The 18,323-nt window shown below is 44.1% G+C and overlaps 1 protein-coding gene and 1 pseudogene across 7 annotated transcripts in view; both read left to right on the forward strand.

Moving 5' to 3' along the window:
- Positions 1-4,181: 4,181 nt before the first annotated feature.
- On the forward strand, positions 4,182-4,311 carry LOC118725045 (annotated as a pseudogene).
- A 5,925-nt stretch (positions 4,312-10,236) lies between these two features.
- Positions 10,237-18,323, forward strand: part of TRIT1 (tRNA isopentenyltransferase 1) — a 38,718-nt gene continuing 30,631 nt past the window's right edge. For 4 of the 7 annotated variants that reach the window (XM_045584808.1, XM_045584806.1, XM_045584807.1 and 1 more), the window contains exon 1: positions 10,237-10,439. In XM_045584808.1, the coding sequence (XP_045440764.1) occupies positions 10,263-10,439 (177 nt within the window). In that variant the 5' untranslated portion in view covers positions 10,237-10,262. The remainder of the gene's footprint in view (positions 10,440-18,323) is intronic. The other 3 variants (XM_036446918.2, XM_036446924.2, XM_045584804.1) reach the window with 2 other exon arrangements.

Consider the following 18,323-nt stretch of genomic DNA (forward strand, 5'->3'; position numbering starts at 1 on the left):
ATATATATAAATATCAATGATAAGTGAGAATCATTGATTGGCTGCCTCCACACCCCACCCTGGGGATCGAGCCTGCAACCCGGGGAAGGTGCCCTGACTGGGAATTAAACCATGACCTCCTGGTTTATAGGTCAAAGCTCAGCCATTGAGCCACACCAGCCAGGCTTCCTGTACTTTTTTGAGGACATTTGTCAAGAGACTAATGTGTAGGACTTCTCTCCCTTTACTAGACCTTGAGTGATTCCGGGTCCTTCATAAGACAGTAGACTCCTAGGTACAGGCACTGATACCAGTCGTTTTATGTCTCTTAATCCTCGTGGTAACCTGGAGAAGAGGATAGTATCACCCATTTCACAGATACGCAAACTAAAGCTGAGACATTTCAGTCGTGTACCTAAGCCCACACAGCTAGCACCAGCTGCCTGACTGCAAGCTTCAGCTCCTTTGAGTCGACTCTGCTGAGAAAGGAGCGGGAATAAAGCCATCTCCTGGGGGGGAAGGGAGGGTGATTCTGGAATGTGAAGTATTTTAAGCTCCTTCCTAGCCCGTTTCTACAGACTCCTACCTATCTTTGTCTGGAGATAGCCAGGATTTTATTCCTGAATTAAGGAGAATACACGCCCATCTTGGGGAGGTGGGCGAGGACAATCGGGCAGCCAAGAAGCCACCCTTGGCGTAGAAAAGAAAGGCCGTCTTGTTGGACATGAAAAGGTTAATGCGTGTGCTTAACTCCTGCCTCTATTGGCCGCCCTCTGGGGGGCAGGGGGCTGAGGCAGGTTGAGTTATCTTGGATGTGCTGGATGTGTCCAAAGTGCTCCTACGGTCAGGATGTTGCAGAAGATTCACTTTAGAAAGAAAAGGGGTAGGGGCATGTCTTTGTAGATCTGGAAGGGGACGGGAGGGAGGGAGAGTGGAGAGGTTCCTTTCTAAGGATAAGGACCAGTTGGGAGATAATTGAGGGGTGAAGGGGAGGTATCTAAATGTGTCTGCTGAAGTTGCTTTGGGGCGTGGGCATTCCTATCTTAAGTCCAGTGGGTAGCTCTTGTTAATGTCTTTATTTAGAATTGCTGCCAAAGGAATCAACTGTATTAATGGTGCCATTCTTCTACGGAAGAAATGTAACTATGTTCTTAAAGTCTCTAATCGGGTGAGTTATTAAAAAAAAAAAAAAATGAGACTCCGTGCCAGGTGTCCAGTGAGACTCAGTGCCCAGGAAGTGATGGATCACCCTTAAACGTGTGGGAAGCATTATGGCTAAGTGGGCTCTCACACCAACAGATCTCAGTTCTAAATCTGGCTCTGCATTTCCCAGCTCTGTGACTACGGGCAAAGTATTCACCTCTCCCAGCCCCAGTGTCTGTAAAACAGGTGTAAATAGCAGCACCTGCTTCACTAGATTGTTGCGAGCAATAGTAAGTGCTCGGGAAATGAGGAGTGTGCTTTTGCAGTGAGTTATCACATGTGGAGTGTTTAGACCAGTGCCTGCCGCATGGTAAGCATTCTATGAGCATGTTAGCTATTATCATTCTCCCCCAATTATTTTTATTGTAGTAAATACACATACATTTAAGTTGTCTTAATTTATGATCTTTACCATTTTTTTAAATTTATCGGTTTTTCAAGAGACATTGATTTGTTCCACCCATTCATGCATTCGTGCATTCCTCGGTTGCTTCTTGTCTATGTCCTTACTGGGACTGAACCTGCATATAGGACGACTCACCAGCTTCCTGGCCAGGGCCACTGTTTTTTGTTTTTGTTTTTAAATAGTAATTATCCTAACAGATGTGAGGTAGGAGCTGTTGTGGTTTTGATTTGTGTTATCTAATGATTAGTGATATTGAGCATCTTTTCATGTGCTTATTGGCCATTTGTATTTTTTCTTGGGAGAAATGGCTGCTCAAGTTCTTTGCCCAGTTTTTAATTGGATTTTTTAAGGAGTTCTCTATATATTCTGTATATTAACCTTATCAGATATGTAATTTGCAAGTATTTTCTCCCCAAATGATTAGTGTTATTTAAACCATTTAACAAGCCACATCTAGGGCCGAAACGGTTTGGCTCAGTGGATAGAGCATCGGCCTGCGGACCGAAAGGTCCCAGGTTCAATTCTGGTCAAGGGCATGTACCTTGGTTGCGGGCACATCCCCAGTAGGGGGTGTGCAAGAGGCAGCTGATCAATGATTCTCTCTCATCGATGTTTCTAACTCTCTCTGCCTCTCTCTTCCTCTCTGTAAAAATGCAATAAAATATATATATTTTTTTAAAAAGCCACATATAGGATACAGATTCATCCTATTGATAGGTGACACACAGGAAGGATTGATAAAAGAAGAAAGCTTCCCAAGTGGAGTACTTTGAAATAATGTGAGTATACATATTGATGCCTCAAGAAACAGTAAATTACCCAGGAAGGAGTAGCCAAGTTTTGGAGAGACTGAGATAGGCAGAGGAGGAAAAGAGAGCCAAACCCTGAATCTCTGCTGGGTCCTCAGCATCCCATGACCCACGGCAGGCAGGAGCTGCACGTGTATGATGTCAGTGCACATCCGTGTCATCCATTTGTCCTTACTTGGTACTGCAGTACCTTGGATCTGAGCTGGAGTCAGCTGACTCCATTCAGTCATTAAATCCTCTAATGCCTATTTTATTCCGGCAGAGATTTTCAAATCCGACTGTGTTTTTTAAAATTTAACTACCTCCAAAACCCTGATGCAGTAGGTCAGGGCCAGAAATCTACATTGCTGATAATTAAGGAGGAAGGTGGAATCCTGAGGTCACACTTAGTAAAACATTGGAATAAGGGTTTAGAATCAAACCTGCAGAAATGCAAAGATACAAAAATATTCAAAAGGTCTGGCAAAAGTAGTTTTTCGGTTGTGAGTTTGCGAAACAGCTTATTCTTGTATTATTTTTATGAATTACTAGAGGCTCAATGCAAGAAATTTGTACGTGGGTGGGGTTCCTAGGCCTGGCCGGCGATCCGGGCCAATCCGGGCCTTCTGGCTGCCAGCCGGGGCATTCCTTCCAGCTGCCGGCTGCTGGCCAGGGCCCTCCTTCGTTCTGCACCGCCCCATGGTGGTCTGCACATGTCATAGCGAGCAATTGAACTTCCGGTCTCTTGGTCAAACTCCCAAGGGGACAGACACTGCTTATTAGCCTTTTATATATATAGAATAAACTATTTGCCATAAGATCAACTGTAAGCCTACTTTTGCTCCACCCTGTATAAAGGTTAAAGACAACTGCCTCTGTAATGTTAGGCCAGTGGTCGGCAAACTGCGAGCCTCATGCGGCTCTTTGGCCCCTTGAGTGTGGCTCTTCCACAAAATTCCACGGCCTGGGCGAGTCTATTTTGAAGAAGTGGCGTGAGAAGAAGTTTAAGTTTAAAAAATGTGGCTCTCAAAAGAAATTTCAACCATTGTACTGTTGGTATTTGGCTCTGTTGACTAATGAGTTTGCCGACGGCTGTGTTAGGCAAATCACCTCGCAAAGTGGGTTTCCTTCTTTTCTAAAATGGATATAATAGTATACCTACCTCATAGAACTGTTGTGAAGAGTAAATAAATTTTTATATGTAAAGTTCCTGGAATAGTATCTTCCACATAGTTAAGAGCAATGAAGATGAAGCTACTGTAGTTCCTTATGAAAGTTTATGAGCGTGCAAACATGATTACACACTAAGGCAGTATGTGTCTCAGACAAGGGTTACAAGACTCAGAAGGGGAAGAGTACTTGGTTTGGAGTCATTAAGAAAGTTCTTGTTGAGGATATTGGAACTGGAAGTACCAGTGGTATTTGGCTAAATGAGGAGGAGAATGCATTCTAGACTAAGGGAGAAGCTTTGGGGAAAGGGGATTGGGAAGGTGATGTGGAGCCTAGGGGAAGGAGAAAAATCTGGTGTGCTTTGTTGACTGGCTGGTCTCATCTTTACAAAACAAGAGGGTTTGCACTAGATTTCTAAGAGGATCCTTTCAATAGCAAACATCCTCTGTGATTCTTTGAAATAGGGAAGTCAGGGAAAGAAACTGATTGTGGTTGGGGACACAGGAAATGTGACACTGAAGCTTTAGAAAAGGGTTTGAACTCAAGTTGTAAAGATGATGAAGATCCAGAATGCCAAGCCGTGAGAGAGGAGGGCCACGGAGTACAGGGTAAAGTTTAAAAGAGCCGTGAGGTGCTCATTTTGGCAGCGCACACACTAAAATTGAAATGATAGTGAATGAATAAATGGAAATTAGACCGATACAGAGATTAGCATCGCCCTTGCGCAAGGATGACACACACATTCATGAATCATTCCATGTTAAAAAAAAGAAAAGAAAAAGCCCTGAGATTAGAACTGGCAAGGACCTCTGCACCTTTTTCCTCTTGCACCTTCCCCACTCTGATTTCGAAGCCTTCAGGGATGCCCTGTGGATATGCGGGCTCTCTTCTCTCCAGAAGGTCCAAAGTGAAGCATCCTTTGAAAATATTCTGGTGTGCTCTAAAGCAAACCCTTAACTCTTTAGGTATAAACCCTATAACATCGTGAGCTCTACTCTCTTCTTGCCTGTTTTGTGCAATTCTGATGCTCCTAAATTCGAATTAATCAATCATCAATAGAAAGAGCAATTCACCAAACCAATAGAATGTGTTGGAATTACTGACAGACACTGTACTCGGTTGTATAATATTCCCCACCAAATTCAGGTTTATCCAGTACCTGTGAATGTGGCCTTATTTGGAAATGGAACCTTTGCAGATGTAATCAAGCTAAAATGAGGTCATATTGGATTAGGCTGGGCCCTAATCCAATGACTGGTGTCCTAAAGAGAGAGAAATTCAGGACCTGGCTGGGTAGCTCAGTTGGTTAGAGCATCATCCTGACACACCAACGTTGTGTGTTCAGTCCCGGGTCACGGCACATACAAGAAGTAACCAATGAGCCAAAACCGGTTTGGCTCAGTGGATAGAGCTTCAGCCTGCGGGTACGATTCTGGTCAAGGTCACGTACCTTGGTTGCGGGCACATCCCCAGTAGGTGGTGTGCAGGAGGCAGCTGGTCGATGTTTCTCTCTCATCGATGTTTCTAACTCTCTATCCCTCTCCTGTAAGTGGAACTGTAACAAACCCATGTTTTTCTCAAATCAATTTTTTAAAAAAAGGAGGGGGGGATAAATTCGGACAGAGAAGAGGGCCATGTGAAGACTAAGGCAGAACTGGAGTCATGCTGCCGCAGACCAGTAATGCCAAGGATTGTCAGCAGCCACCAGAAGCTGGCAGAGGCAAGGAAGGGTTTTTCCATCGATGGAAGCAGGGAGCATGGCCCTGCCTACCCCAGGGTTTTGGACTTCAGGCCCAGAACTGGGAGGAAATGCAGTTTCATTGTCTTAAGCCGCCCCCTCCATGGTCATTTGTTATGGCGGCATGGCAGCTCTGGAAAACCAATACAAGTACCGACTTCATCATGAAGTACTCCGGCAGAAAGCATTTTTTACTTAGGATACCTAATTAGTATGGAGTTAGGTTGCAAAGGCACCTTGAGTTTTTTCAAACAAACAAACTAGTGTTTGTCCTTGACCCAGCTTTCTTCTTTTCCTTAGAAACAGATGCTTCAGTCCTCCCACATTCTTCCTTCTGTCTGGACTGTCACAGAATCCTCCAGAACCCCGTTCTAGATGCTTCCCTTCGAATGGACCCTCCACTCTAGTGGTTTCGCCTTTAGCCTTCTTCTCAAGTGTGTTTCTTTTCCCAAAAATGTTAAAAATAAATTATTTAAAATATACATAGGATATTATAATAAACACGAATGAGTCATCACCCAGATTTCCCTTCTATCTTTCTGCACTTCTCTCTTTCTCCTTTTCTGCCATGTTCCCATGTGCATCCAGCCCAATGTTCTGCTCTCAGTTTCCTAAGGAACAGGAAATAGGTGCAGAGGGGCCCAGCCTGACTACACACGGCTCCTTAGGGTACCACGCTCACACACGTGGGCGACAATGAGGTGGATGCGGTGGACTTCCAGAAGGGCATGTAAGGAATTATTTCCCTCCAAGTAGCTTCAGCATCCCTGGTGCCTCATTCCTACATTTTAGACATGCCCTTCCAGACTGAACCTATCCCAACATTTTTGTCTTTTTTTTTTTTTTAAGTATTTTTTAATTGATTTCAGAGAGGAAGGGAGAGAGAGAAACATGAATGATGACAGAATCATTGATTCGCTGCCTCCTGCATCCTTCCAAATGGGGATGGAGCCCGCAAGCCAGGCATGTACTCTGTACAGTCAGGCTGGGTCCCATCTGACTGGGAATCGAACTGTAATTTCCTTCCTGGTTCATAGGTCGATGCTCAGTTACTGAGCCACACCAGCTGTGCCATTTTTGCCTTTTAAAATAGAATTTATTTTCTCTAAATAACCTGTAAGCAGTGGCGTACGTTGGAGACGGGCTCTGCATCCTTCCCCTCTCCATCAATACATATCCTTTAATCTAAAGGCCCCCTTTCCTCGTGAGCTATCGTACAGAAAAGATGGAGCTACATCCCATCTGGCCTCATGAAAGGTGGAGAGAGGGCTGAAGCTCATACCTGGGATGACTACATGTAGCTTTTGGACTTCCTTTTGTCACCTTTTGTCTCCTTATTACCCTGCAAAGCTTCTCCCTAGAGGGTTTTATGATGTTTTCAGAAATACTTATTAGCTCTTGGTCATAGACTTCAATTTCCCAATTCCCCCTTAATCTCTCCAATTAGGATTTCAAGTTACGGATTACCTGCAGGAACTATTCTTGGTAGAGTTTAGAGGATCATTAGGGAGACGGAGGTACAAATAAAATACTATGAAGGTATTACAAAACACGCTCCCATTCTCTTGTGGTGGGGCTGGCGGAACTACAATGAATGGAAACGGCACAGTGTTTTTCTCGCTTCCCATTTGTTTTGGACCCTGGGCTCCATTCTGATTTAGGATCTTCCCTGCTCAGCATTTTAGTGATAATTCTCCCCAATGGTCTACAGGATCCCTGTTCTCTTTGTTTCTATAGCAACAGTCCTGTGTTGCTTGGCTAGAAGCAATTTTCTGCTGCTGTGGTAAAGCCCCGTTTTTTTTATTTTTTTTTCATTCCTTTCTTCCCAGTTGCCTTGGCAACCAGCCTCTCCCTCTTCTGGTCTCTCGGTGGTAAATTCCACCCCCCTCTTTTCCTCTCTCTAGTAACAGTCACCTGGTCATGACTGGGACAATGCTTTCCCATCTGTGAGTGAGCGTACTCTGTCATGGTCAGATTGTCATCTCGAAATTAGCCTCCCTTTTGCTTTATTTGCATCATTTCTCCAGCCTGTCATCTTTCTGTTGGTTGCCATGGTAACTGTACCCTCTGAAAGTCTCCAGGCAAAAGGCTCTACAGTTAACAACCATCGTGTTGAGTGTCTGCCAATATGTGGCCTCACATCTTGATTTTAATACCAGCCCCAGGCAGGTACCACAAATTGGAGAGAACAAGGCTTTTGATCAAAGCAGATTGGACTGAGAAAGGGAGGTATGGGGACCCTGGGATCTGGTGTTTTCCAAACAATACATCTGGCTACAGGAGTGGCCATTATGTCAGGGTGATCGAAGTGATTGAGAGATGTATTCATAGTTATTGCTGGCAGGACACATATTGGCGGATATTCTCACATATGCTCTAAACTTCCAGGAGTAATTCCTGTGGCCCAGGGGATCTTGGTGACATGATTTGAGAGCTAGGCAGAGACAAGTAACTCAGGAAGAAAAAAAAAATTAACGCTTACATTGGCTAAGAAAGGGTTTGTACAGGAGGTATTTAGACACGTTTACACATTACTGAACATGTTGGACCTTTAGGTGGCTGCTCTTACCTCTTTAGTGAGGCAGATGGAGTGTTGCTTTTATAATAATACAAAGGGTTCAAAAATGGTGGTTGTTATGTGCCAGGGCATTGTAGCTGACACTTTTCAGACATTACTTCATTTTCTCCCTATGGAAATCTTGAGAGGTATTTAATGATATAAACATTGAGGAAACCGTATGAGGCCACACCGATGATAAGTGATAGAGCAAGGATTTGAATCTAGGTCCATCTGATTCCAAAGCCCTTTCTTCAAGATTGTGGAGTCCCCTGGATTTTGGTCTTCTCTTGTCTGAATTCTCCTCACCTGCTTTTTTTTTTTTTTTTTTTTTTTTTCTTTTTAAATTAATCCTTATCCAAGGAGATTTTCATTGATTGAGTGTGTATATATATGAGAGAGAGAGAGAGAGAGAGAGAGAGAGAGAGAGAGAGAGAGAGAGAAAGAGAGATTGATCGATGTGAGAGAGAAACATCCATCAGTTGCATCTTGCATGTGCCCTGACCAGTTTGGGGATCGAACCCACAACCTAGATATGGGCCCTGACTGGGAATCAAACCCCTGACCTTTCAGTGTACAGGGCTACACTCCAACCACTGAGCCACATGGGAGGATTGATATTTTATCCTTTCTGCCTGCTTTACTTTTCTTCTTCATCTTTTGTGGGTAGTTGGCTTGTTTTTCTTTTTTCTCACTCCATCTCCTGCATCTTCTCCTCAAAGAGATGGCACTGGAATGTTTTGCCTGCCTTCTGGTTGTGTCTGAGTTGGCGCTGTGGGATGAAAACATTAGTGCAGCCACCCTGGCCTGATAACAGGGCAGAGTTGATCCTGGAGAATGCCACGCCCCTGAGCTGACTGGCTCCAGCACTAGATAGGCAAGCCATTCGGCTCTCCATTTAACAATATTGGGCCCTGTTCGCAGCTCAGTTGGTTAGAGGGTTGCAGTTTGATCCCCAGTCAGGTCACATATAAGAAAACAACTGCCAAAACCGGTTTGGTTCAGTGGATAGAGCGTCAGCCTGTGGGCTCAAGGGTCCCAGGTTTGATTCTGGTCAAGGGCATGTACCTGGGTTGCGGGCACATCCCAAGTAGGGGGTGTGCAGGAGGCAGCTGGTCGATGTTTCTAGCTCTCTATCACTCTCTCTTCCTCTCTGTAAAAAATCAATAAAATATTAAAAAGAAAGAAAACAACTAATGAAGCATAGACAAGTGAAACAACAGAAATCTATATTTCTTTTTCTCTCTCTGCCTCCCCCCTTCTCTCTCAATCTCTCTCTCTTTCTCTCATCAATAAAAAATAAAAAATAAAAACACAAAACATAAAAAAGGGTGACTCATTTTTTAAAAAAAGTCTGACATTTGTAAAGCGCTTCATTAAAAAAAGAACAAGCTCTGGTGGTTTGGCTCAGTGGGTGAGCGTTGACCTATGAACCAGGAGGTCACCGTGTGATTCAGGTCAGGACACATGCCCTGATTATGGGCCCTCTCCCCTGTGTGGGGCCTTTGAAAGGCAGCCTATTCACGATTCTCTCTCATCATTGATGTTTCTATATCTCTCCCTCTCCCTTTCTCTCTGAAATCAATACAAATATATTTAAAACAACAACAACAATATTGGGAGCCTACTAGGGTACTGTGCTAGGAACTGGAGATACAGCAATGACCTAGGCAGGAGCTGTTCTTTCCTTTGATGGAACCAACAGCCTAGAGTGGAAAGTCAGACAACAGACAAGAGGTCAGTTTATAATTTTATATTGTAATCAGTGCTCTGAAGAAAAATAACTGGGTGCTGGAAAAGAATGACAGGGATAATTCTATTCTATTTTATTTTTCTTCCTAGAATTCTTTTCCCACTTTTTAAAATGAAATAATAAATTTGATCAGTTATCAAAACTTCTGGTAGAGCATTTTATGACATCTGTTTTTTTTTGCCTACACAATTTATTTTTTCTACAATTGGATCTAATACACAGTCTAGACTAGGTTGTAAAACCTGATTGGTTAATACAATTAGAAGATTTTAGTAGTATAAGTACTGTTTTCCTTTTTTGGTGAACTTTTTAAATTTTTTATTATTTTTAATTTTTTTTATTAAGGTATTACATATGTGTCCTCCTCCCTCCATTAAGCCTCCATCCCCTCCTCCCCCCACTCATGTCCCCATCCCCCTGGTGATCGTGTCCATTGGTTGGGCTTATATTCATGCAGGGATCACTGTATTTCAGACAGGACTGCCAGCCTGTGTGGGAGAGTTGGTAGTTGTAAGCGATGACACCCCTTAGTTGACGGCATTCACGTCGGGAGCCTGGGGACCTGGGCTCCGCGGCTCCCTCCTCCCGGCTCAGCCAGAGCTTTGCACAGGCGCGCTGACGGTTGTCATGGGGACAGCTGCTCCCGCGCAGGCGCAGATGTCGCCAAGATGGCGGCGGCGGCGGCGGCCGCACGCGCCGTGTCTGCGGGCCACGGGCTCCGGGGCGTGCAGCGGGCCCTGCCGCTGGTGGTGATCCTCGGGGCCACGGGCACCGGCAAGTCCACGCTGGCGTTGCAGCTCGGCCAGCGGCTCGGGGGCGAGATCGTCAGCGCCGACTCCATGCAGGTAGGGCCGGGCCCGCGGCGCGGGGAGCCGGGAGGCCGCGCACGTGCAGGCCGCGGGCCGGGGATCCCCTGCGGCAGGGCAGAGGGAGTGAACCCCGAAGCTCGCGGGGCGGACGGGGGAGGTGAAGGGAAACCGTAATTACTAACCGCCCACCGTCTGTCTGATACAGTTCCAGGCGTTTCACTTTCATCTTCTCAGGACAGGGCTGTTGGGTGGTTACTGTTATCTCCATTTGTAGAGGGGAATTCTCCCAAGGAGGCTTCCTCCGTGTCACCTAGCACATAGGTGGAGGAGACAGTACTTGGACCTACAAGGTTGACATATATATGATTTTTTTACAGAGAGGAAGGTAGAGGGATAGTTAGAAACATTGATCAGCTGCCTCTTGCACACCCGCTACTGGGACGTGCTCGCAACCCGGGTACATGCCCTTGACCAGAATCGAACCTGGGACCCTTCAGTCTGCAGGCCGACGCTCTATCCACTGAGCCAAACCGGTTAGGGCCGATAAATAGCTTTTGAATGAAAATTATTCTAGAGCTTTTGCTATGTAGAGTGCCCAGCGACACCAAGATAAATGGGTGACCATCTGTGGGTTTCTGCCGGGGGAATGGAACAGGCTGGAGACTCAGGAGACCTGGATTCCAGCCCCTCAGGGGCCACCGGCCTCATGGCCTTCATAATGTCCTTTTTTGGGGGCCATTATGTATCTGTAAAGTGGAGAAAACACTACCTTACCTCACAAGGCTGTAGTAATTAATACCTGGGATTAAAATAGAGTTAGGATGAAGAGCAGCGTGGCCTTTTCCGAAGAAGACCAGGCACTCGGTAAATGCTTGTTTTAAAAAGCTGAGATTAAAAAAAAACCCACATATTTTTATTGATTTCAGAGAGGAAGGGAGAGGGGGAGAGAGAAACATCATTGATGAGGGAATCCTTGATCGGCTGCCTCTCAAATGGCCCATACAGGGAGAACCTCCTGGTTCATAGGTCCCGGCTCAGCCCCTCAGCCACGCCGGCTGGCACAAGCCGAACTTGCCAGTTCTGGCAGTTGGGAAGCAGGAGGCTTTGTCCTCTTCCTGAGTCGGGGGGAGGCCCAGGAGGAATGTAGGACACATGGCACCTGGGAGCATTTGTGTTCGGATTGAAAGGGCGACTCTTTGGGTAAATCTCTGATGGAAGAATTCCAGGTGCTGTTTGTTGAAGAGAATTTACACACAGCTGTTTTTATGGAGTAAATGAGATGCTTGATGTGAAATTCCAGGTAGGTTCAGGGCCTGGAAGGGCAGTGCTCCCACTCTACCTTATAAACCTCTGGGCAAGGTTTCTCCTCTCCTTAGTTCTTTTGGGGTGATACAGCCATGGACACACATGAAATAATTAGGATCATTCAGCAAATATTTGTGATCTCTACTTTGTGTCAACTTCTAGAGACAGACTTTAGGGCTGAGATTTCATTATTGAAATAGGATGAATTCAAATTCTAAGCAAGGTTACAGGCAGAACTTCCTTTTTTTTAATTAAAGAGCCAGCCCTATGTGCACTTAGTGGTTATCTCGATGCTGGCCTTGAAAAACAATGCTGTTCTATCCAATTGAGAAAGTGCACTTGGCACGGTATTGAGATTGTGGGTGTATCTGGTCTCTGGCCTACAAGGTCAGACAGCTAAGTTTATCTTCATCATTCTTCAAACGGGCTAAAGCAAACTAGAAAGCAACATTTTATCTAGGAAGAACAGAAAATTCCAAACAACAGTTTGTTGCAGAATGGCGGTTTTCCTTCTCAGAACCTTTAAAAATAACTACCTGCCCCTAAAGCAGCGCAGTCGTGTAGGGTCCGCCTGCGTGTGGTACCCTTGCGGCTGCCCTGGCCAGTTCAATAAATTCTTTTGCCTGCTTTTTTAAAGTAAATTATCAGCCTCCGGTGGTCTTCTTTTGAACCCAGGGTTCGACCCCACAACAATTACTGCTGTGTGTGTGCTCCATGTGAGTGACATAGGTGCTTCTGTAGGTGGGTTCCCACTTACTGCGAAAACTGCGTAAGAACCGATCTCCGACAACCTACTGTATATGAAAAATACTTCAGTGATCTGAGCTTTCTGAATTGGGTATAGGTTGTATTTAATTTAGATTATATCTTGGGTATTCGTAACATTTCTTCTTGGTCCCATTGATTAATGTTGACATTTGATTTTACTTTTCAGTACAAATAATAAAGTATCTCTGCCCCATTCACTGTGGATGTTCAGTTCTTCATTTCTGTATCTCTTACCAGGCCCCCCTGTGAGGGAGGTGCTGCTTTGCTTGTTTCTTAGCTAATGGGAGAAAGGAAGTGATGCTTTTCAGTGACTTGAGGTTGAGTCAGAAAATTTTTGTTAAGCATGTGAACAAAGTGACATTTTTTTTAATTGTTATTTATTTAAAATATATTTTATTGATTTTTTTACAGAGAGGAAGGGAGAGGGACATAGAGTTAGAAACATCTATGAGAGAGAAACATAGACCAGCTGCCTCCTGCACCCCCCATCCCCGACACACACACACACACACTGGGGATGTGCCCTCAACCAAGGTACATGCCCTTGACCGGAATCGAACCTGGGACCTTTCAGTCCGCAGGCCGAAGGTCTATCCACTGAGCCAAACTGGTTTCGGCACTTGTTATTTATTAATCCTATCCTGATTAATTAAAAGGATACTTTTCCAGTGATTCTTAGAAAGAGTGAAAGATATGGGGAAAGACAGTAAGAGAGACATACGAGAAATGTGAGAAAGACATATCCATTGGTTGCCTCCCGTACATACTTGCACCAGGACTGCGCCCTTGAACGGAATCTAACCAGGAACCCTTCAGTCCTTGGGCCAATACTCTAGCCAGAGTCAAACCAGCTAGGGCACAAAGTGACATTCTTAAGGTTGAATGAATATTTTCAATTTAGAATAAACCCACAGGCAGAATAATGGCTTAAATTTGTGTAGCGCCGCTTATCCTCACAATGATCCTGTAAAGTAGGTGCCAGTTCACAGATAAGAAAAGAGAATCTCACTGGCCGGTTGTTAGAGTGCTGTCCCGATGCACCAGAATTGCAGGCTTGGTCTCCGGTGGCAGCGCATGAAGGAAGCAACCAGTGCATGCGTGGGTGGGTGGAACAGCAAGTTAATGTTTCTCTCTTAAATCAGTAAAAATTAAAAAAATGTACATGTATTTTTGTTGATTTCACAAAGGAAGGGGGAAAGAGCGAGAGCTAGAAACATCTGTGATGAGAATTATTGGTTAAGCCCCAAACCCTGGCATATGCCCCAACTGGGAATCAAATTGTGACTTCCTGTTCATAGGTCAATACTCAACCACCCGGCTAAGGCTAAAAAATAAAATAAAACATTTTTAAATTTTTATTGATTTTAGGCAGAGGGAGAGGAATAGAGGATAGAAATATTGATGTTGATAGGTTATCTCCTGCATGCCCCTTATTGGGGATCAAGCCTGCAACCCCAGGCATGTGCTCCGACTGGGAATTGATCCCGTGACCTCTTGGTTCATGTGTTGATGCTCAGCCATGGAGCCACACCGAGCGGGCCAGAGTATTTAACTTGTATGCCACTTTTCTTTCAGAAGGGTGCACTGCATTTTGATCAGGATATAAATTGTGTTTTAGGATTCATAATGTGAAGCATAGTGTGAATTCGTAGTGATCTTTGTCAAATAAAGTGTTGTTGAGCTGAGTGTCGGCCATGTGATGCACTGCTTAGGGGGATAAAATGTGCTGTAACTAGATAGAAATATAATTTAGTCAAAAATTCAATGATAGCTGTGGGAACCCCTTGTCCTGAGTGGTTCAGGGTTCTGGAGAAGGCCGCACACAAATAAAAAGAGACTAGAAAATGTATTAATTTGGCGATATTGTGGGAGGACTACATATTGCTCTGGCCTTGCTATCCCTTTTATTGAGACTATCGGATACACCCATAGCCCTTAGGCAGGAAATTCCAATAACAGAAATTTACTTAAGACGAACAAAGGTGGAGGCTGCTTCAGCTAACAATGTTTCAACTAAACAGTGAGTGGTTAGAGCAATTAGGGTTGTTGACCAGCCTGCCGAGTTCCTTGTCCACACTTTTCTATTAGTGAGACAGTGATGGGTTTTCCCTAGATAGCTCAGCCACTTGGCTCAGTGGTTGAGCATCAACCTATGAACCAGGAGGTCACGGTTTGATTCCCGGTCAGGGCACGCGCATGCTCAGTTTGTGGGCTCGAGCCTTAGTGTGGGATGTGCAGGGGCAGCCTATCAATGATTCTTTCTCATTGATGTTTCTCCCTCTCCCTCTCCCTCTCCCTCTCTGAAATCAATAAAAATATTTAGAAAAAGAATAATTCAAATGATAGCAAAGATTGAGACTGTTTACTGGGACAAAGGGGAAATTTGGTTTTGTGGAGAACCTATACAGAACAGTAAACTTCTTTGTTGAAATAGCTACACAGACCAAAGGGGGACCAAGTGGAAAGTGTGACAATTAGAAACTTTTTCCAAGTTGACCTTAACATTCCTTTTTTTAAATTTAGAACATTCCTTTTTAAAAAAATATATATTTTTATTCATTCAGAGAGGAAGGGAGAGGGAGAGAGAGGTTGAAACATCAATGATGAGAGAGAATCTATTGATCAGCTGGCTCTTGCATGTCCCCTACTGGGGGTTGACCTGCAATCTGGACATGCGCCCTTGACTAAAATTAAACCTGGGACCCTTCAGTCCGAAGCTGACACTCTGTCCACTGAGCCAAACCGTCTAGGTCTAAAAAAATATTTTTAAAAAATATTTTGTATTGATTAAAAAAAAATTTTTTTTTTGAGGGGAGGAATGGAGAAGGAGAGAGAGAGAAACATGGATGTGAGAGCTAAACCTTAATTGGATGCTTCCTGCTCACCCTGGAATTAAACTGGCAACCCTTTGGTACACGGGAAAATCGACCGAGTCACACTGGCTAGGGTCCAAGTTTATCTTTTTAAAAGCCAACATTTCCATTTTAATAATTTTTTGGAATCCTGTCCAGAATTATGTATTTCAGAATTTTGTATGCAGTCAGACCATAGGTAGTGAAGGCATGGGGACGGGCTATAAGGGATCAATGAGAATGGGGGACATAGGGAATACTTTCAACAATAAAGTTTAATTTAAAAAGCCATTGAGAGGGGGCGGGGAGAAAAAAATAAATAAAAAGCCATTCAACAGTTTAAAAAAAAAGTGGACTAGTAACTCAAAAAGGACTGTAAAATCCTGCCTTAAATCTTAAATTGTCTTGCACTTCATACTTGTGGTGTCATCCCTTGTCCTGCCTTAACTGTAAGGCAGTTACCATCCAGGGAAAGTGCTTGTTTTTGGGAAACGTTGAATTAAGTGCTTTGGATATTGAGGCAGCTCCTTTGAGGTAAAAGTACAATGGAGTGTTAAGGATGGTACGTCTTGTAACAGAGCCTGGTGTATAATGACTTGCTCCTGTAGCTAGCTATGTGGCATCTGGCCTCTTGCTTCCCATTCTCATGTGTGTTCCTTGTTGAGTGGGAAGTCAGAACCGCTCTCTGAGGGATTACTTATTCAGAGACTCCTGCTGGCTTCTGTGGATTCTGCATGGCAGATCTGACACAAGTGAGAAATAACGTTTGTGCTTAATTTTCTGAGTTTTCCAAACCCCAGTTTCACAGATTATAGAAACATAAATATTCTCAGTCAGCAGTAAGAACCTAAATTCAGGGAGAGGAAGGTAATACAATCCCTGTTTTCCAGGATGGAAAAACTGAAGTACAGAAAGATTAAAGAGCAGACTGGATATCACCCTGCAAGAGGCTTGCACACCTGGGAATTGGATCTGGGCCTTCTGACTCCTGTAGTGTCTCATATATTGCAGGAAGGTGATACTGAAGGTCTTCTTTTCAGTCTGGCTTTTCTTGGCATGTAAATTCAAGGTCTGGATGAAACATTCTACTGAGAAACTTGAAGGCACTTGCCAAAAGATGTACAATGAACTGCCTGGAAATACAGGCTACTAACTGTATGCCAAGAGAAAATAGACAGTGCTCTATTTGGGTTTATAGAGGAAGTATCTCTACTGCCTTAGTCCGTCAGGTCCGTGGAGAAGTAGTAGTCACACACAGGAGCATAGCTCCCTTGTGTTTGTCAAAACCTACAAGAGGAGAAGCAAATGCTTTTTGGCAGTCTGACTGGTAAGCAGGCTCCGTGCCATTTAATAGATGAGGAGTCTGCGTTCTTTTTGTCTGCTTTGGGACATAATTTAGGAGCAGTGCTGTGCTTTTTTTTCTTTTCACTAAAGGCCTACTGTCTGATAGCGCTCAAGGGAGATCTGGGGTGCGTGGGGGGGATATGAAGGAGAGAGGGGGTAGTGAATCACAGTGGCTTATTACTAGGATATGAAATAAAAGCCATGAAAACCTGTTAACCAGAAGAGAGGGGGGCTCTCTGGAGGCACTTTTAAAAGGACTGAATCTGATAAGAGGCAAAGTAAGAAATCTCAAAAAAACCCAAAACATTTTATTGATTTTTTATAGAGAGGAATGGAGAAGGATAGAGAGTTAGAAACATTGATGAGAGAGAAACATCAATCATCTGCCTCCTGCACATCTCCCACTGGGGATGTGCCCACAACCAAGGTACATGCCCTTGACCAGAATCGAACCCGGGACCTTTCAGTCCGCAAGTCGACGCTCTATCCACTGAGCCAAACCGGTTTCGGCATATCTTTCCGTTTTAGAGAGAGTGGAAAGGAGGGGAGAGCAGAGAGAGATAAACATCTATGTGAGAGAAACATATCAATTGGTTGCCTTCCGCACATGCTTCACTGAAGCAGAAGATCGAGCTGGACCCTGGACGGATCAGTTCCCAGGCCAATGCCCCACCCACTGAGCCAAACCAGCTAGGGCCGGAGAAGAGTACTCTTGACCAAAGAACACATGAGCAAAGTAAAGGAAGAGGAAAAAAATCCATGGTATGTTTTCAAGGAGTGACCAGCAACTATGCATCTAGGATACTTGAGAGACAGCTGTAGGAGGTCAAACTAAAAATACAGACTCTGGGGACAAATTTCAGAGACCACTGAAAGGCATGCTGTGGAATTTTATGTTTTAAATTGGGAAGTGATAGTAAATCTGTCTCATAGGTAACTCTAATGGCTGGATGGAGATGAACAGTTCAGGATTCTTTTATATTAGTCCGGGTGTGAAAGGGGCTGGGGTGGGTTGTGGCGGAGGATAACACATAACCGTTTTGTCGTTTTGGAGATAGACTAAAAGGATTTTGGCTATTGAAATGGGAGCATTCTTCACGTAGTGGAATGATACGGTATTTGTCTCTCTTGTGACTGGCTTATTTCTCTTAGCGTAACGTTCCTAAGTTTCGTGTGTGTGTGTGTGTGTGTGTGTGTTTTCATGTAAATTGATGCATACATTTCGTGCTGTTCTGTGTCTTATTTATTTCCCCCCTCTTAGCAGTATGCTATGGTATCTTTATGTGTTAATACTGTATACAAGTCTACATCAGTGGCCTCAAACTGGGTTAATTTTGCCATTCAGGGAACTCTTAGATCGAACCCACAACTTTGGTGAATCAGGATGATTCTCTAACCAACTGAGCTACCTGGCCAGGGCGGACCGGCACTGTTTTTGAAAGACTGTCCTTTTTCCATTGAATTACCTTTGCACCTTTGTTACAAACCAATTGACTGTATTTGTGTGGGGCCATTTCTCTTGAATTCCATTGACACGTGTCTATACTTGCCAATATCACATTTTCTTGATTATTATAGCTGTATAGTAAGTCTTGAAATTGGATAGCAAAGCTGTCTACATTATTGTTTTTAATTTTTGTGTAGAATTCAG

The sequence above is a fragment of the Pipistrellus kuhlii genome, unplaced genomic scaffold (genome assembly GCF_014108245.1).
Source record: "Pipistrellus kuhlii isolate mPipKuh1 unplaced genomic scaffold, mPipKuh1.p scaffold_m20_p_2, whole genome shotgun sequence".
Taxonomy (NCBI): Eukaryota; Metazoa; Chordata; class Mammalia; order Chiroptera; family Vespertilionidae; genus Pipistrellus; species Pipistrellus kuhlii.